The 21,229-nt window shown below is 39.1% G+C and overlaps 1 protein-coding gene across 3 annotated transcripts in view; it reads right to left on the bottom strand.

Moving 5' to 3' along the window:
- smc4 (structural maintenance of chromosomes 4) overlaps positions 1–21,229 on the bottom strand; it is a 67,080-nt gene that overhangs the window by 28,837 nt on the left and 17,014 nt on the right. For all 3 annotated transcript variants that reach the window (XM_078563771.1, XM_078563770.1, XM_078563769.1), the window contains 9 exons: positions 18,121–18,285; positions 17,560–17,687; positions 16,717–16,857; positions 7,701–7,851; positions 3,500–3,664; positions 2,874–3,107; positions 1,916–2,101; positions 1,652–1,813; positions 1,324–1,549 (listed from right to left, as the gene is read on the bottom strand). In XM_078563771.1, coding sequence (XP_078419897.1) covers positions 1,324–1,549; positions 1,652–1,813; positions 1,916–2,101; positions 2,874–3,107; positions 3,500–3,664; positions 7,701–7,851; positions 16,717–16,857; positions 17,560–17,687; positions 18,121–18,285 — 1,558 coding nt within the window. The remainder of the gene's footprint in view (positions 1–1,323; positions 1,550–1,651; positions 1,814–1,915; positions 2,102–2,873; positions 3,108–3,499; positions 3,665–7,700; positions 7,852–16,716; positions 16,858–17,559; positions 17,688–18,120; positions 18,286–21,229) is intronic.

Genomic DNA, 21,229 nt, shown 5'->3' with positions numbered 1-21,229 from the left:
AGGTCAACAGTCAATAGAAAAGGTCTCTGGAAAAACCATCTCCAAGTTTGGGTGTCCAGGCCAATTATTTGAAATGGTCAAATAATTCCATGATGTGATGATCGGTCAAATGAAAGGTTGGGACACTTCCATCTTCTTCCCCATCACAAATGGGGTCAAGCAAGGAAGGATCCATTTCTCCAACATCCAAGCGATCACCCAAAACATGCGTATTAAATAAGTAAATGCTACTGATTGGCCCAATGCCTGTTTTAGCACCCCTCAAGGAAACTGGGGAGCCCTGAGTGAAGCAGGCCACTGCCATAAGGACAGTTGTTTTAATTTTTTTTCAATTGTTGGTGTGGAGCCTGGAGATGTAGTGCTTCTTGGCTCCACAATATTCCTTTGGTCTGTTGCTGACCTATGACTTACACTTATCACCACAAAATAGTTGATTAGACATGGAGGCCAGACATGCACCAACAGATTCCCCAAATAACGTCAATGGGTCTCCTAGTTGAGGCCGTGCTTGGTGCAGTGTCTAATTTAGAATGGGGCTGAGGGAATCTCCAATCCCTTTATCTGTAAAAGTCCTTTAGCAACATACGGCATTCTCCAGAACTAGGTTACCATTTGGTTCCCTGAACTTGCTTGGTTTAACTGAGCATTTGTGTAGTTATTTCCTGGGCTAAGAACATATGTGCATCTTTCTATATTAATCCAGCCCACATATGCTAGTATTTCCATTGCCAATACATGACACAAAAATTTAATATTAGTAATAATCTATGTCTATGGCAGATTTATCTTACAGCAGAATAAAATTGTGTTATATGCTAAGGCACAGCTGGGTTAAAGCTAGGCTTTCTCAAACAGGTCAAACTCTGAACTACATAAACAAATTAAACAGCCTGGGGTTAATTACTTATGTCGGCTAAGGAATTATGCAAATTATCCAAGTTTGCAAATTTCTGACTGCAGGTCAACATGGAAACTTTCCTCACTGATGGCAATTATCTGTAATTGTCTTTGTAAATATTTTATCACCTAAAATGCAGCAGATGGCTAAACAGGTGATCTTGGACAACACTAAAATTTCAAAAAACTTAGTTATACTAACGGCCCTTTAGACTTTTGAATAAACATTTACATTTCAGATAAAGTACTATAAATAATCACCAATTCCTTGCTTAAATTAATAGATTGGACAAAAGGACAATTTAAATGGTTAAGTTGCAAGGTGTAGATCAGAAAATGTAGACCTAATTCATTAGTTTGTTCAACCTTTGATTGAATGACATGAACAAATTACACTACACTTTGCAACTCCAACACTTGCCATACCTGACTGCTCTATTATCTGCCCCTGCATTGTTACCACTCTCCAGCGCTTGTCCTTCTGGAATGCCACACGTGTTGCCTGTTCTAGATCCTTAGCAACAAGTGTATTACGAAGTGCAAAGTAAAATGCTGGACGTATAGCCTCATTCTTTATTTTGACCATATCAAATAGGCGGGGAATGTTTTCTGGAGTTTGGATCTTGCCAATGCTTCGCTCCCAAACTTTCATCTGAAAGTTTGAAAAAAGTCATCATAATACAATAATTGCAAAGTGATTGTTAAAACAACCAATATAAATTCAGGATTGTAATTTAGATATGACTCAGCGTACCTTATCTAAACAAATAAAAGTTGCTACTCCAATATTTTGTTTCTTCAGGAATTTAACACACTCTTGAGCAGTATCGATTGTGTCTACAACAATGTTATCCAGGGCACTACAACTGGAGGAGATAGCAACATCGTACTTTTCATCAATAGCACCCAAGTCACCCTAAAAGAACACAAACATTCCGTATCACAAAAAAAACAAGTTAATCCCAAAAGAAAAAGATTGTTTAAAGTATACACTTGCAGAAGAAACCAAACTCCTTACCAATCTTCCATAGATTCCAGGGATTTTACCAGTGTTCTTCTGCTGCATTACTGCCTCCAAAACTCTACCCCGGCTGCGATTTACTGTTAGGGAGCTCTTTGCTTCTTCAAATTTATGTCGCAGTTGATAAACGCTGTCCCGGATCAGAGCTTCAGATTGGGTTATTTTTTCAAGTTCCTTTTCATCCTAGAAAGGATACAAAGTAATTCATATTTTCTTCGTTACATTTTCAATTCCGTTCAGGCAGTTGAACTGACAGACCCAATGAAATTCCTCTCACTGTGCCAACCATGGAACCATGCAAAAGAAAACTACATTTATATTTACCATACTATTAAACAGGAATTACTGACATATATAAACAAGTGGTCACATGTAGGAATAAAATTATTCATAATCTAACATTTTACAATACCATTAAAAATTATAAACTGGAATAGTTTCACTGAATTTTATATTGGTTATTACAGATTTTAAGACATTGGAACACATTAGATATTTCGATAGAGCTCAAGAAAGTATTAATAGAATATCTACAGGTGGAGTATATTGTAATTTAGACTTCATTCAATAAAAAGCATAAGTGCCATAAACAGTACTTTCCGATCAACCAGGCCCACAAAATGAAAACAAACTAGTAACTAAGTGTAAATAGGAATAAAGTTGTCTGCATTTGGAGTTAAATTACAATGATCAGGGATTACATGTGGCTCAGTTTGGAAACTTGTTTCTCCTGTGAGTGTATGAAACAAAGTAATTAAAGACCCCTATAGTGTCCCCTAAAAATGCAACTGCAATCATTTGCAAACTCGTATGTTAGGTGCTTCCGTTAACTGGATTGTGTACTTTATCTATGCAAACTTCAGTCCATTCCATTAATTGTAACATAATGCAAGGTATCTAATATTTGCTAAAAAAATACGTTCAATCAAAATGCACACAAGCTCACTAATCTCACCTTTTGCAGTTCTTGCTCACTCTGTGGTATTTTGCTTTCCAGTTCTTTAATTGTTGCTTTCCTTTCTTTAAGTGTACTAATATTAGTAGCCAGGGCTTCTTTAGCCTGGTTGAGTTGGCCCAAAGCAGATTTGTGGCGACTGAGGTAGATATCTAATTCTGACTGAGCCACATCCATCTTTGATCTAGTCTCATTTACAGCTTTACTCAACTCCATAAGCTCCTTCTCTTTCACCTGTAAGAAAAAACATCACAAAGAAAACAATAATATGAATATATGGGGGCATGCCAGCTATACAAGTTCACTTCTTGAAATTTGTTCCAAGTTTAATTTCACACAGATTTGTCTCCAGCTGAAAGATATCTTTGTTTAACTGAACATTATTTTGCTTATGCATACTATTCTGCCTTGTACTTTAATGGGATCCTATATGTATTTCCTTGCCATGGTTAAATGATTGGAAAAACAAAATCTCTGAATTAACATAACTTGAACAGTAGTAAGTAATCACAAGGAGAAAATTGTTAATGATTAGTTAAATTCACATTTCTGCCATCAAACTTAAAATACGATATCTTATTTGCACTTCCATCCCCTAATGTAAAGTAGCTAAAATTATACCAAACCTCTTTGTCTTCTTGCAATCCCTTTGTTTCCTGTTTGAGACTGTCCATCACTTTCTTTAACTTATCTTCCTCCTTCACTTTATTCTGTTCAAGCTGTTCTTTTTTAGCTGTTGCTTCTTTGATGGTCTTCTCACTATCACCAGGTACATTTTTCAACTCCTCTAGCTAAAAACAAATTCAAACCAGGTGGAAAAACAATAGTTTATACTATAAATATGCACAACCACAAGTTATGCATCATAGCCTTGATTGTAAAGTGCTACAATAAGTATAAAAAGTTGTATGATTATATACAGAATTCTAAATGATAATTTGGGCATTAACATGTTAAAGTTCAAAACATAACTGCATTTGCCAGGCATTTCAAAAGGGAAGTTTGAAGAGATGGAAGATGAATATTTGAAGAAAACAGGGACCTGTGAAAGAACGGATTCCTTTTCTGAATCAAAAAAATTGGGGATACTACGTCGCTCCAATGGGTGAAATAGCAGCATTAATTCTCTTGCATTTGCTTCACTATTCAAGTTCAGGAGACTAGTTGCCCTGATATACTTGAACAAAAAGCTTTCTGTTCAGAAACTGATTACATTAAGTATACAACATGGAAACAGTCCATGCTCGTTTTCATGCTCCATTCAAACGTCCTCTCATCATTCCTCACCTAACACTTATTGCATAGCCCTCTATTTCGTTCTCCCTCATATGGAACATAGAAAATAGGAGATGTAGGAGTAGGTTATTCAGCACTTCGAGCCTGCTCTGCCATTCAATGTGATCATGACTGATTCTCTATCTCAATGCCATACTCCAGCTCTCTCCCCATACCCCATTGATGCCTTTAGAGTCCAGAAATCTATTTCCTTCTTAAATATATTCAATGACTTTGGCCTCCACAGCCTTCTGTGGTAGAGAATTCCATAGGTTCACCACCCTCCGAGTGAAGAAGTTTCTCCTAATCCAAATCCTAAATGGTCTACTACGTATCCTGAGACCGTGACTCCTTGTTCTAAACACCACAGCCAGAGGAAACATTATCCCTGAATCTAGTTTGTCTATCCCTCTCATTCTTCTGAACTCCTGTGAATACAGGCCTAGTTGGTCCAATCTCTCCTCATATGACAATCTTGCATCCCCGGACTCAGTTTCGTGAACCTTCATTGCACTCCCTCTGAGGCAAGTATATCCTTTCTTGGGTAAGGAGACCAAAACTGCACACAATACTCCAGGTATGGACTCACCAAGGCCCTGTACAGCTGCAGCAAGACATCCTTGCTCCTGTACTCAAATTCTCTTGCAATGAAGGCCAACATACCATTTCCTAACTGCTTGCTTTCAGTGACTGGTGTACCAGGACACCCAGGTCCCTTTATACATCAACGTTTCCCAATCTACCATTTAAGTAATACTCTGCCATTATGTTTTTCTTACCGAAGTGGATAGCTTCACATTGATCCACGTTATACTACATCTGCCAAGTATTTGCCCTTCACACAGCCTGTCTAAATTGACTTGAAGCCTCTGAAAACCATCCTCATCGCTCACATTACCACCAAGTTTCATGTGATCAGCAAACTTGGCAATATTACATTTGGTTCCCTCATCCAAATTATTGATATATATAGTGAATAGCTGGGGCCCAAGCACTGATCCCTGCGGTATTCCACTAGTCACCGCCTTTAACTCCAAAAAATACCTGTTTATTTCTACTCTCTGTCTCCTGCCTGCCAACCAATTCTCAATCCGTGCTAATATATTACCCCCAAACCCATGTGCTTTAATTTTGTACACTAACCTCTTCTGTGGGACTTGGCTTTCTGAAAATCCAAATACACCACATTCTCTGGCTCTCCCATGTCTATTCTGTTAGTTACGTCCTCAAAAAAAAATTCCAATAGGTTTGTCAAACATGATTTCCCTTTCATAAATCCATGTTGACTTTGTCTAGTCCCGTTGATATTTTCTAAGTGTCCTGTTATCACATCCTTTACAATAGACTCTAGCATTTTTCGTACGACTGATGTGAGGCTAACCGGTCTGTAATTTGCTGTTTTCTACCTCCCTCCTTTTTTAAATAGTGGGATTACATTTGCCACCCTCCAATCTTCCAGGACTGTTCCAGAATCGACAGAATTTTGGAAGATGACAACCAATGCATCCACTATTTCCATGGCCACCTCCTTTAGTGCTCTGGGATGTAGGTTAGGTTATTGGGCCCCAGGGATTTATGAACTTTCTGTCCCATTAATTTCTCCAGCACTATTTTTTTTGTAATACTAATTTCCTTCAATTCCTCCTTCTCACCAGACCTTGGTTCCCTAGTATTTCTGTGAAGTCATTTGTGTCTTCCTCTGTGAAGACAGAACTAAAGTAGTTGTTTAATTGCTCTGCCATTTCCTTGATCTCTATTAAAAATTCTCCCATTTTGGACTTTAAGGGACCTAACATTTATTTTCACTAATCTTTTTCCTTTTACATACTTATAGAAGCTTTTACAGTCTGCTTTTATGTTCCTCCTAAGTTTACTCTCATACTCTATTTTTCCCCTCTTAATCAATCTTAGTCCTCCTTTGCTGAATTCTAAACTGCTCCCAATCCTCAGGCTTGCTATTTTTTCTAGCAACTTTATATGACTCCTCTTTGGATCCAATAGTATCCTTAATTTCTTTTGTTAGCCATGGTTGGGCCGCTGTTCCTGTTGTGTTTTTGCACTAGAAAGGAATGTTGCAACGCATGCTTTTGTTTCCTAAATATTATCCATTGCTTATCCACTGTCATGCCTTTTAATGAAGTTCCCCAATCTATCTTAGCCAGCCCATGCCTCATATCTTCGTAGTTTCCTTTGTTTAGATTTAGGACCCTAGTTTCAGATTGGATTACTTCACTTTCCATCCTAATAAACAATTCTATCATGCTATGCTCCTGTTCCCTAAAGAACCCTGCACAGCGAGATTATTAATTAACCCCTTCTCATTGCACAATATCAAACCTAGGATAGCCTGTTCCTAGTCAGTTCCTTGACATACTAGTCTAAAAAACCATCTCATACACACTCCAGGAATTCATCTGCTACAGTTTTATTGCTAATTTGGTTTACCCAGTCGATATAATGTGCCTCAACTAGGATCTCTAGTAGAGAGTTCCACATTTTCACCACCGTCTTGTGTTGTGTTCTGAATTCCCTATTTAATTTTTTTGGTGTCCATCTTATTTGCTCTTCCCAGACACTCCCTCCGAGTCTACCCTATTAAAACCATTCATAACTATTAAGACTATCATTAGGTGAGCCCTCAGCCTTCTGTTTTCAAGTGAAAAGAGATCCAGGCAGTTCATCCTTTCCTTAGAGGTAAAACCTCAGTTCAGGTGCCATCCTTGTATTCTTTTTTGCACCATCTCCAATGCCTTTATATCTGTTTCATAATAGTGGTCCCAAGTGTGGTCCAAACTGAGGTTCAATACAAATTTACCACAGCTTTTCAATTCTATTCCTCTGAAATAAATCCTACTGCCTGATTTGCTTTTGTTATGGACCTGTGTCGCTACTTTTGAATGATTTGTATTCCCAGATCCTTTTGAGCTCTACCCCATTAAGAATCTCATTTTCCAAGTAATAGGTGACCTCCTAAACTGTTGTACAAAAATAATACCTCACATTTATTGGTGTTTCAAGTTGGTACCGGATGAATGGATGTTACGTACAGTAAAATGGTATTTTACAATAGGATTATAACTCTTCCCGTGGGAGATTCACTGGTGCATGACCAGCTTTTCCAGATGGGCTAAAGCTCTTTAGAAGTTATCAATGGTACATGGATAAAGGGGGAGAATTAACATCTAATTTAAACGTTTCAGCCATAAAGAAATTACACCTGCAATAACCACAAATGAATTATTGGATGATTCCCTCCATGGCCATTGTACTTATACACATTAATAGCTAAAACAGCCCAAGGAACTCATGGTAAAGTTTCAAACAGAAGTAGAGTTACACACTTATGCATCAAACTTCTGATGCAAATCTGGCATTTTCCCATAGGAAAAAGATTAGACAGATATGCCAAGTGAGCTCGAACATTTCACTTTAATTACTAAATTGATGAAGTCAGTTATGTGTCACATGGAAATGAATACTTTCCTTGTAACTGATATCAAACAACCTGTGCACCCCAGCTTAATTTATATGTTCAAATGAACAAAGCTTTACCTTCTCCATATCTTTTTGTAGTTGCTTCTGCAGTTTCTTCTCTTTACTCTTTGAATGTTTCAGCTTTTCTCGGACTTTGACATCTTGTAAATCAAACTGTGAAAATGTTTCCTTCTTCTCTTCAATGAACTTTGTAATTTTCCCTAGTTTCCTATCAAACAATACTACCATTATAGATATGCATACCAACTATTTAATAAATAGATATAGGCTATATTCTTCCCATATTAACCTAACAACAATCAGAGTTGAAAGCTTTTCCATCACTCCCTCCTTTCTTTCACTTCTCACTCCTAGTCTCATAGTGGGAGTAGAGGGAGGTAGGTTCACAATTGACAGGAACCATTAGGTACCCATTCTTGAATTTTCAGTCTGCAGTTTCAAATGTTATTCCATTACAAAGGCATCATAGCTAAACAAGAACCCGTCTTTAAATTTCCAGGACAACAGATAGCCATTTATAGCAGGAACCTAGGTCTATTTTCCTCTCCTTTGTCAGGGCCAATAGCCACCCAAGCTATGTTTAGCTATCAGCATTGATTGTAGGTCTTCTTTGGCCTCAGTGATGATGATATGCATTTGTCAATTAACTTTGGCTTCAAAAATCCAGAAATAAAAAGACAATGATCAATAACTTGCATTTATTAGAACCTTTGACATGGAAAAAGCATAATCAGACAATTTATCAAGCCCAAAAAAAAGACATTAAGAGGAAGAGATGAGTGTTAAAGAGAGTCTTAAAGAAGAGAATTCCAAATGCTGGGTTGGGCCTAGTCACCGATGGTGGATTGAAAGGAGGAAGGGATGCTCAAGAGATCAGAGTTGGAGAAACACACACTTTGGAGGGCTGTAGGAACATAGAAACAGGATTAGGCCATTCAGTTTTTTTAAGGGTTTTAGATCCCCTTACCCTTTGTTTGGAAAAAAGAAAGTTTTCCAATTTTACTACAAATTGGACCTAGCAACTTCAAGATATATACCCTCTTGTTCTGAATTCCCTTAGCTAAGAAAATAGTATGTCTGTACCGACCCTATCAAATCCCCTTTATCACATTGAACACCTTAATTAAATCACCCTGGTAGGCCTAGAGACAATTACAGAGGTAGGAATGGGCAAGCCCATCAAGGCATTTAAGCTCAATATTGAGAATTTTTAAATCGAGACTTCGGGGGACTGGGGACTAATGGAGGTCAGCAAACACAAGGGTGTTAGGTGAGTGGGGCAGTATAGAATGGGACAGAAGAGTTTTGGTTGAGCTGAACTTTATGGGTGGTGTAGGATAGATTGCTGGTAAGTACTGAAGTAGATGAAGTGTGCTGGTGACTGAAGCATGGATGAAAGTTTCAATAGTAGAAAGGCTGAGGCAGGCAGGGCTATGCAGTTTGCCATGGGCCCCAAGGGGTTTTGTTTAACTGGAAGAAATTATAGCTCACCCAGGACTGAATGTCAGGTGAGCAGTCTGATAACATAGGGACAGTGCAGGGGAAATAGAGCGGAGGGTGGTCAGCATACATGTGGGATCTGATCCCATACCTTCGAATGATGCTGCCAAGAGGTAACATGTAGAAGAGGGAGAATCTGGAGGTTAATGGTATGGGAGCAGAGAAGCCATTGCTGGAGATTGTCTAGCTACGATTAGATAGGTAAGAGTGGAACCAATGAGATCAGTTCTACTGAGGTGCATAAGGAGGCATTGGAGGAGGATGGCCAGCTACATGCAAGACTGCAGAAACTACGAAGGGATATGGATTGTCATAGTGGATAGTGTAACTTTGATTAGGGCCATTTCAGAAAACTTTACTGGAAAGAGTCTGACATGAAGTTGAGGGAAAAATGGGTAAGAATTTGGGAGGAGACAGCATGTTCTAAGGATTTCAGGAAAGAAAGGGTGATAGAAACATAGAAAGTAGGAGGAGTAGGTCATTCGGCCCTTCCAGCTTGCTCCGCCATTCATTATGATCATGGCTGATCCTGTATCCCGCGCTCTCCCCATACTCCTTGACGCCTTTAGAGTCCGGAAATCTAACTATTTCCTTCTTAAATATATTCAGTGACTTGGCCTCCACAGCCTTCTATGGTAGAGAATTCCATAGGTTTACCACCCTTCGAGTGAAGAAGTTTCTCCTCATTTCAGTCCCAAATGGTCTACCCTGTATCCTGAGACTGTGGCCCCTTGTTCTAAACACCCCAGCCAGAGGGAACATCATCCCTGCATCCAGTCTGTCCATCCCTGTCAGAATTTTATACGTTTCAATGAGATCCCTTCTCATTCTTCTGAACTCCAGTGAATACAGGCCTAATTGACCAAATCTCTCATTGGGCAACCCTGCCACCCCAGGAATCAATCTGGTGAACTCCCTCGACGGCAAGTATATCGTTTCTTAGGAAAGGATACCAAAACCGCACACAATACTCCAGGTGTGGTCTCACCAAGGCCCTGTACAGCGGCAGTAAGGCATCCATGCTCTTGTACTCAAGTCCTCTTGCAATGAAAGCCAGCGTACCATTTGCCTTCTTCACTGCTTGCTACACCTGCACACTTGTTTTCAGTGATTGGTGTTCACTCAGGTTCCCTTGTACATCAATATTTCCCAATCTATCACCATTTAAATAATACCCTGCCATTTGGTTTCTCCTACCAAAGTGAAAAACTTCACACTTATCCATGTTATACTGCATCTGCCATGTATTTGCCCACTCAACCAACCTGTCTAAATCGCCCTGAAGCCTCTTAACACCCTCCTCATCGCTCATATTCGCCTTTTAATGAAGTGTTAACAAACTTGGAAATATTAAAATTTGGTTCCCTCATTCAAATCATTGATAGATATTATGAATAGCTGAGGCCCAAGCACCAGTCAGCGCCTGCCACCCCGAAAAAGACGCTACTCTCTGTCTCCTATCTGCCAACCAATTCACAGTCCATGCCAATATATTACCCCCAATCCCATGAGCTTTAGTTTTGCACACTAACCTCTTATGTGGGACTTTATCAAAAGCTTTCCGAAAATCCAAATACACCACATCCACTGGCTCTCCCATGTCTATTCTGCTAGTTACGTCCTCAAAAAAAATTCCAATAGGTTTGTCAAACATGACTTCCCTTTCATAAATCCATGTTGACTTTGTCTAGTCCCGTTGATATTTTCTAAGTGTCCTGTTATCACATCCTTTACAATAGACTCTGGCATTTTTCGTACGACTGATGTGAGGCTAACCGGTCTGTAATTTGCTGTTTTCTACCTCCCTCCTTTTTTAAATAGTGGGATTACATTTGCCACCCTCCAATCTTCCAGGACTGTTCCAGAATCGACAGAATTTTGGAAGATGACAACCAATGCATCCACTATTTCCATGGCCACCTCCTTTAGTGCTCTGGGATGTAGGTTAGATTATTGGGCCCCAGGGATTTATGAACTTTCTGTCCCATTAATTTCTCCAGCACTATTTTTTTTTGTAATACTAATTTCCTTCAATTCCTCCTTCTCACCAGACCTTGGTTCCCTAGTATTTCTGTGAAGTCATTTGTGTCTTCCTCTGTGAAGACAGAACTAAAGTAGTTGTTTAATTGTTCTGCCATTTCCTTGATCTCTATTAAAAATTCTCCCATTTTGGACTTTAAGGGACCTAACATTTGTTTTCACTAATCTTTTTCCTTTTACATACTTATAGAAGCTTTTACAGTCTGCTTTTATGTTCCTCCTAAGTTTACTCTCATACTCTATTTTTCCCCTCTTAATCAATCTTAGTCCTCCTTTGCTGAATTCTAAACTGCTCCCAATCCTCAGGCTTGCTATTTTTTCTAGCAACTTTATATGACTCCTCTTTGGATCCAATAGTGTCCTTAATTTCTTTTGTTAGCCATGGTTGGGCCGCTGTTCCTGTTGTGTTTTTGCACTAGAAAGGAATGTTGCAACGCATGCTTTTGTTTCCTAAATATTATCCATTGCTTATCCACTGTCATGCCTTTTAATGAAGTTCCCCAATCTATCTTAGCCAGCCCATGCCTCATATCTTCGTAGTTTCCTTTGTTTAGATTTAGGTCCCTAGTTTCAGATTGGATTACTTCACTTTCCATCCTAATGAACAATTCTATCATGCTATGCTCCTGTTCCCTAAAGGACCTTGCACAGCAAGATTATTAATTAACCCCTCCTCATTGCACAATACCAAATCTAGGATAGCCTGTTCCTAGTCGGTTCCTTGACATACTGGTCTAAAAAACCATCTCGCACACACTCCAGGAATTCATCCGCTACAGTATTATTGCTAATTTGGTTTGCTCTGTCTATATATAAAGTCATCTATGATTACTACAGCACTCTTATTACATGCATCTCTCATTTCCTGCTTAATGCCACCCCCTATCTTATCACTACTGTTTGGAGGCCTATAGAAACTCTCACCAATGTTTTCCACCTCTTTTTGCTACTTTGCACTACCATGACTGATTCTACATCTAGATTTTCTGAGCCAACATCCTCTCTCCCTATCGCACTGATTTCATCCTTAACTAACAATGCCACGCCACCTCCTTTTCCTTTTTGCCTGTCCGTCCGAAGTACAGAGTACCCTTGGATATTTAGTTCCCAGTCTTGGTCACCCTGCAGTCATGTCTCTGTAATCACAATCATATCATACCCGTTTACATCTGTTTGCACTATTAATTCGTCTATATGATTGCAACTGCCCTGCGCATTCAGGCACAGTGCCTTTAGACTTGTCTTTTTAAAATTTTTACACATCTTTTTTTGTACTATGGCCCTATTTGCTGCTAGGCCCCGTTTCCTCTGTTCCACTTTTGCTTTCTACTTTTCTGTCTTTCATTCCTATCTTTGTTTCCCTTTCTTGGGTCTCACCGCTCAGGTTCACAAACCCCTGCCAATCTAGTTTAACCCTCCCAAAAGTACTAGCAAATACCCCAGTGAAGATATTGGCCCCGGCCCTGCTGGGGTGCAACCCGTCCAGCTCCCATCTTACCCAGAATTGGTCTCAATGCCTCAGGAATCTAAACTCCTGCCTCCTACACCATGGCCAGAATTTTTTCCCTCACCAGGCAGGCTTGATCGGGAAGCTGTCTGCCGTCCGCGATCGGCTCTGCTCCAGGCGGGCCAATTAAGGCCCGCCCTGCATGGATTATGAGCGGCAGCGCTCAGCACTACTTGTGCTGGCGGGGGGGGGGGGGGGGGGGGGGGAAGAGAGAGAGAGAGAGAGAACGGGCCTGGTGCGCAGTTCGCGCAAAAGAGCACTTCGATCTTGCTGAGGCACGGAGCTGCCTTCTCTGTCACATGTTTTTAATTCAAAAATGAAGTTTTTAGTTAATGTTTATTTGCTTTAGTGCTTTATTTGTGGATGAGGTTTCCTAAAAAATGTAAAGGCCGCTTGGCCTTTTCACCTGCCCACCAACTGTAAGGTTGGATGGGCAGCTTAAATTTGATTTTAATTAGCTTGTTAATGGCCTTAATAAGCCTTTCAATTATTGGCGGGCGCGCAGCTGACTCTGGCGCGTGCCCACCGAATGAAATATCGTGCGGGTGCGCAATGATGTCAAGATGCATACCCAACATCATCGCGCGTCATATTACGCTCGGGCGTGTTGGGCATGTGCCCATACGTCAAATGTAAAATTCTGCCCCATCTCTCCAGCCACGCATTCATCTGGTCTATACTATTCTTGATCTTGCTAGCACGTGGCACTTGGAGTAATCTTGAGATTACTACCTTTGAAGTTCTGCTTTTTAATTTATTTCCTAGCTCCCTATATTCTGGCTTTCAGGACCTCACCCCTCTTTTCACCTATGTCGTTGGTACTAATATGGACCACAACTTCTGGTGGTTCCCCTCCCCCTTCAGAATGTCCTGCAGCCGCTCAGTGACATCCTTGACCCTGGCACCAAGGAGGCAACATACCATCCTGGTGTCACGCCTGCGGCCGCAGAAACATCCATCTGTTCCCCTTACGATAGAATCCCTTATCACTATTATTCCCCCACACTCTGTGTGGCTGAGCTACTTGTGGTGCCATGGATTTGGCTCTTGCTGCATTACCCTGAGAGACCATCTCCCCCAGTATCCAATATACAAGATGGGTCAGTGATTTGCAAGACCAGAGGGCTCAATGGATTTATGTGGAGTTGAGACGTTTCGGGGGGGGGGGAGAGGAGAGAGAGAGCCATTTAAAAATGTTTGCTATCCTCGATGACAGGAAGAGATGTCAGCAAGTGGTTATGGATCAAGAGAGCATGAAGTGGCTTTGGGCTTGTAGAGGGCATAAGGAGAGGTAGGAAAGAGAAAGAAGCTGGTTTAGGGGACAGTTTTGGAAGAAATTTGGCTTAGTGGTAAAAGCAAAAGCGGTCTGAAGCAGAAGCAAAACCAATGATATATATCACACGTCTCATCAACTTACCCACATCTCACCACTGGGGGCTTAATTTCATCAACATTCTTCAAATCCTGCTAAGCCACCTAACAGTGACCCTTTGGACTCTGCTGGCTGATCATCTTCATCCCTCAATATTCCCTCTCAGAAGGTTCATTCACTTGTGAACAAGGCCCTTGCCATCTGTGACCTTAATTGTAGGGGGTAGCACTGTTTCTGGTTTTGACATAATTGACTCATGGGTCGAGACACCTTCCTTCTTACTGAAGCCTCCCTGCCCTGACTATGCTTGCTTTCAACTTCTCTGCTCAAATCCCTGTAGTAGTGTGTGTGGCCCTTGTTGCCAAATCACACCATAGCCTCCCCTAAGGTAGGGTGATTTGAGTGGTGAGGGATCTGGGAAGAGATAGTCTGGTTTGTAATCAAGATGATTGGAACAGTAGGAGATAGAAACAATCAACTCTTTTGGGTCTGCAGCTACAAGCCAAAATGCAGAAATGAATGACAGATTATGTTAGATTAAGCAAGTCTTGCTAAGATTAGGAGACATGCCCTGGTTGTAAAGATGAAAGGGTTCGAAGTTGAAGTGTGAAGGCCTGTGAGAGATGAAGTAAACTTGTAGGCAGGATAGTCAGCCTGGAGTATCAAAATAATGCCCAGTAAAATAGATAACACATTATACATACGCATTGAAAGAAACAAAATAAAAGAAATTCAGGGCAGTTAATGATTGTTTGTTATACTGGTTTGTTAAACACTGTGGTATGCTGAAGCAAAGGTTGCCATTTTATACTTAATATCACATGCCTATAACTAGGACTCAAAGAAATGAACAGGGAAGAAGGAAAAACACACACTAAATTAGTGGTACATGAATACCAAGGTGTCCTACTGGAAAACTTGCAGGATTATATTTCTTTACAAGACATAATCTAATGGTTTAGTAACTACAGAATTAATAGCTAAAGTCAACCAGAAGGATTCTTGAACTGTTGTGAGCTTTCTGTATAGCTTGTAAATGAAATATAATTTTTTTCTAATATTACTGTGGGATGCTGAAGTAGGCTTATTGCGGCTGTGTATGTGTGACTAATTTAATTAAACTGAAGACAGTCAGATTGCAAGGTTTAAATCATCAAAGGGGTTAGGTGTAGACGCAGGCATTTTGAAATAGAAATAGACGAGTTAGCATTTGCAGATAAGTTGAAAGGGTGTTTGAATTTCAAAGGGGAATTAGAAGGTGGCAAGGAAAATGTTTGCATCTTGCAGGAATTTATACCTAAACAAGTAGTGGGGATATTATATCTTTATTGACCCAAAAGCAAAGACAAGATGGAACATGAAAGGTTTTTATATTCTGGGAAAGACAACTTCCAAAGAATGTTTAAAATAATGGGTGTAAAGATCAAAAGGGGAGAAAATATATTTAAGGAAGGATTGAAAGTTATATGAATGGAGTGGCCATGTGAGATCTTGAAGAGTGTACTGTGAAGTATCAGCTTTTAGCCATCCCAAGGAAGTGCGTACTTGTTCCAGATAGCAAGGTTTCATTTTAGCCTTGGATTTCCATTGTCGAGTGAGGGAGAGGGAAACCCTGTGAAATCTCACTTTTAGCAAAACTGGGTGCCTTGTGGTAATATTACTGGATGTTTTATAGATTAAGAATCTATTTGGACTGCCACCTGAAAAAGGGTGTTTATTTGGGAGTCTAGCTAAGTAGAAATCTTTTGGCAAATGTTTTAAGACTAAATTTAACAGTGGAACTGTAATCTTGTGTGTTAAGTTTTCTTTTCTTATGCTAATGAATGTTTTAATTTAATAGTTAAAATCTCTAGAAGTGGTAGTGGACTCTTTACTTCTGGCTTCAGTACACATACCTTCTTGTACTACAAATACAAATCGTAACGATAGCTTGGCGGCCAAGTTTTCCTTTGGGATTTAGTCAGCCTGGCAAGTACCACCTGCCATATCACAACAAGTTATATGGATAAAATATCAACTGAGATGTAAGATCAGATCATAATTCACTGATGATTATGACAGTTCCCAATTTGCAGGTTGAAATGTTCTACCAAGGAAGGCAAAAGTTAAATTGATATTCCAGAGTTCTCTCAATTTACCTTTGGGGAAAATGGGGGCAGGAAAAACATTATAGGACCTTTGTTCACAAAATTAGTTAGTTTCTTTTCCTGAAAGTCAAGAGCTTAAAAATAAAATGGTCTTTCCTATATATCTATTTTTATATCCTTAATTTTTGTTTTTATTCACTTGAATGCTGAATGGTCTCTTGTCTGTTGTCTACAGTCTTATCCTCAAATGTTTTTAAAATAATTGGGTAACAAACCTCAGTTGTGGTGACAAGACCAAAGCCAAAAAATTGTGTTATATTCCACCCATAAGGGACTGAATGTCAGTGACATATCAACACATTTTATATTTCTGTGGGACAAAATCATTTAACGAGAGCTCAAAACTACAAAGTGCAACAACAAAATACTATGGACGATGAAAATCAGAAATATAAATAAAAAATAGTGCAAATACCAGTAGGTCTGACAGCATCTGTGGACAGAGAAACATAGCTATTTCAGGTCAACGGCCCTTCTGTATTTACTGTAAAGAAGTATATGCCTTACTTTTCAAGATGCTTCAAAGCATTATTTTTGACTTTTATGTCTTCCACAAGTTTGACACTTTTGTCACGGATATCTTGCGTGTCTTCATGGATTTTTTGTTTCTGTGCTCCCATATCGGCTATCCTTTTCTGCACATCATGACTGGTGGGCGAAGGGAAAAATAAAAATTTAAAGCAGAGTCTAGATTGAGCTCAACCAAAAATCTGACTTTTCCTAAGTGTGATTTGTATGCAGTTTAAAGCAGAAAGGGGGAAGGTGGTGGCATAGTGATAGCGTCACTGGGCTAGTATTCCAGAAGACCAAGGGTAATTCTCTGGGGACCAGGGTTCGAATCCCACCAGGGCAGATGGGGAAACTTGAATTCAATAAATAATCTGGAATTAAAAGTCTGACGATGACCATTCCCAATTGTTGTAAAAACCCATCTGGTTCACTAATGTCCCTATAGGGAAGGAGATCTACTGCCCATACCTAGTTGGCCTACATGTGACTCCAGGCCCACAGCAATGTGGTTGACTCTTAAATTAGGAATGGGCAATAAATGCTGGCCTAGCCAGTGATGCCCACATCCCATGAATGAATAATAAATAAAAATACAATTTAAATCGGAGAAATGAAATGTTCTGATAAGAGCCAACGACAGTGCTCAGTTTTTAAGAAATACGTTGCGTTGCATGTGCTTATTATTACAGCGGCAGCAGGAACTAACATAAATACTAATTACAAACAAGCATTTCAATTTGTCAGTATTTAGGATCTATTAATTTGTTTAAAAATGTAGATAAGGTAACATAATGAACAATAGTATTAATGTAGTACTTTGCAACACTAAATTGAACATACATGTAATATTGCAAGACACGATTCTTTTTCTTCACAATCTCATTTTCCAAGGCAAGAAACTCAATTGCATGATTTTTTTCTCCTTCCAATGCATCCTTTTCTTTTTCCACCATCTTAACCCTATTAAGCTAAAATAAGAGCAAGTTTAACAACTTTGTATTTTTCACAATGAAATTCAAGTCATTGCTATACAATTTGTTTTTGAATGCACACCACTGTACAGAGATTTCAAAGAAACTGTTTCATCTTTGAACCAATCCAAAATAGTTTCTCTAAGGTTCTCCATAGGTGGCTAATTTTTTTAAATGTACACATGTTTTATGACAATTACAGTAACATCCAATGATAAACTGCTATGCTTAATACTCCACTTTATAACTACAAACCAAATGTCTGGAAGTTTCCAAGAATTGCTGAACAGCCAACAAAAACTCAAAGTTCAGTACTATAAAATCTTGAAAAGTATCTTGTTAGCAGCAGTAAACATAATAGCAATAACAGTTGCCTTTACATTTAGGAATGTTACATTTGATTATTTACTCAACACAGCTTCAAACTTACCTTTTCTCCTCTCTGTTCATTCAAAATCTCAACTCTGCGACAGAGGACCTGGATTGGTTCTTTCAATCGCCCGGATCCAATTATGTCTTCTAGATATTCCAGCATACCCTCAGTGTGCTCATTTTGGCCTTTTGGCTTCATCATGGCAATTTGCTCCACTTCACCCTGACAATAGGCCAAACATGTAGGCAGTGGCATTATTGATTTGGTAACATTCATTAATGTTTACAAAGAATAAATACAATTTTAAGAGGTACTATATAGATACTTTGTAAATTGCTGCTTTTAACATTAAGCTGGAAATGAATTACACGTACATGCCCTTCGGTGAGCAATGTTGAGAAAAATGGGTCCCGAGACAAAAATAAAACCATTAATTTAATTTGGATTTATATTCAAAGGTTCAGACTTAAAATAAAGCAGGCACAGTGTAATCTTGAAATATTTAATTATATTTGAGATTATGATCTGACCATGAAATAAAAGCATTCTCATTTTGTAATCAATAAGATCTACATAATTTGTTGAAACATTCAGTAGCAAATAGCATTTAAAAAACGCTAATGAGCTATCATGATTTGGAAGTAAACTTCTTTACTCTTCACAGAAAGAAATTTTGATTGAAAGCATGTCTAGATGTGTTAAAACAAATCAACTTCACTGGCTTAAAAGAAAAAGGCAATTTGGAAAATAAGTATTAGAGCCAGACATTGAAACTGCTAGCCATGACCATCAGGAAAAATTAAAAGGAGCAATTAGGATAATTTTCAACCTAAGCAAAAGACTGGTACTTTAGATTGTCCACGTGTTATAGAAGCCTCCTGTTGCAAATCTACCTCATTCTCAAGTGATCCCAGCAACTATCTGCACCTCAAAGGAATTTAATGTTTCTTCCTGTTGAGCTTTGCATAAAGCCAATTTAAAAAGGTAGTAACAGGCTTGACTGACAACTATTTCACTAGAATTGGGGGTAGGGGGTGGTAGCGGGAGTGGGTTGAGGGTCAAGACATGGAGAATCAGGTCCAACAATTTTGCAAAACCACATTTAAACAAAGATCAGCTTTAGCTCGGCTCAGGAAAGGTAGTTAAATAGTTTATTTAAAAAATATATTTGTTCATGGAAAGCGAGCAAAACCAGCAAGACAGCATTTCCACTCCTAACTCTGCTATGGAATAACACCAGAATTATATGTAAGCCAAACAATATAGGGGTACTAGGTTCTCTACCATGAAGGACATTGGTGTATCATAGAATCATAAAATTGTTACAGGACAGAAGGTGGCCATTCAGCCTGTCACATCTGTGCAAGAGCAATTCACCTAGTTTCACTCCCTTGCCTTTTTGGCCCCGCAAATTTTTCTTCAGATAATAATCCAATTTTCCTTCAAAAGCCATGATTAAATCTGCCTCCACCACACTTGCAGAGCCTCAGTTGAGTTTTTACATGAATTCAGCAGTCTAGTCCATCTTTCACTGCTGCTACCTCCCACAAATGACCAGTTATAAAAATAAATCACTTATTATGATGGGATTTGAATTCAGCTTTTCAATTATTAGTCCAGTGTCAAAATTATTAGATAACTGTACTCTTAGTTTCTTTTTTAATTCAAGTAATATGCCCCATTAAGCTGTGGAAGCAGTGTTCACTGTTTTTTTTGTATTACATGACAATAAGTTGGCTGACTGAATGGCAGAAGTGTGATCTTTCCTGTTGCTTTGCAGGTCGCTTGCTTAACAATTTTCACGGTCTCATGTTTTTCCATCTCCTTCAAAAAGATTGGAGACATGTGACAGTATGCATGAAAGTCACAGTTGTGATGATGAGAAGTACTATTGTTACACTACTGGATCACATTACTGCATAAGTAGATATTGAGCAGTGAGCATTTGCACCAACATGCAAAGGATGTGCCAACTGTTTATGGCATCTCTCAGAGGGTAGTGTCTTTGGAACTCTCTTCCTTAAAAGCAGTGGAAGCAGTCTTTGAATATTTTTAAGGCAGAGCTAGATAGAGTCTTGATAAGCAAGGGAGTGAAAGGTTTTTGGGGGTGGGTGGGAACGTGGGGTTGCGGTTACAATCAGGTCAGCCATGATTCTTATTGAATGGTGGAGCAAGCTCAAGGGGCCAATGGCCTACTCCTGCTCCTAATTCCTATGCTCATATGCCAATAACAATCACCACTGAATCCAAGCAACTGTAAGTGGCAAACCCAAACTGTAACATGGGTAAATAAAGTGAAGTTTTGCCCCCTAACCCATTTAGATAAATGTATTTTTCCGTACAACTTTAAGTTGGTATGATTCACTTAACAGCTGGTAGTGAACACTTAATTCACTGACATCTAGTAGATGGATCATAAAATAAGTTTATCACTCAATATTTAAAAATTCACAACTCACTGATGGTTCTGTTTTCCAATGAGCAATTGCTCTGTCATGACTAAAGCAATGTTTGGAATCAAAACATCGTTAAACATAAATCACATATTTGGTACCTATAAAATATATCTTAATAGATAGAACTGAAATGCTTGCATAAAAAACCCTATCAAACCTCAAACCATATTTCTATTGCGTAACCAGTTATACTCCACTAAATTATTAGGGTTTAATTTACTTACTACAAATTTGCCGGGGGGGGGGGGGGGGACGCGCGCGCGCAGGGGCGCAGACCGCTCTATATTGTCCTGTAAATTTGGTTGCTTAATGATTTGCGCTGTTTTATTCACAACCCTTGCCACTTTAAGTACACGTCCCAACTAAAAGGAAAACTAAATGTAAGTCAGGTCATATTGATTACAATAAATAATTTTTGATAGTTTTTACACACATTGCTGTAGTCAGAAGTTGCCTTATGCTGCCAAACAATGCCAAAAACAGAGAAACACCATTTCTGAGTAAATGGGAGCTCTAAGCAATTCTGAAGCAGAGAATTTGAAATTACTTTCCCAGTATGGCAACATGCATGGACAACAACTGCAACTAAATACAGCTTGTACCTATAAGCAAAGTTTTATGCAGATGGCATACATCACAACAATGCCCAGAAGACATCTAGAGCTCCAAATTAAATATTTGTTTCCTCAAAAGGAGTGTGAAGATTAGGT

Source organism: Cetorhinus maximus, chromosome 19 (assembly GCF_964194155.1).
Source record: "Cetorhinus maximus chromosome 19, sCetMax3.hap1.1, whole genome shotgun sequence".
NCBI classification, from domain to species: domain Eukaryota; kingdom Metazoa; phylum Chordata; class Chondrichthyes; order Lamniformes; family Cetorhinidae; genus Cetorhinus; species Cetorhinus maximus.
Note: the sequence above shows the minus strand (reverse complement) of the source record. Positions and strands in the feature narration are given on the sequence as shown.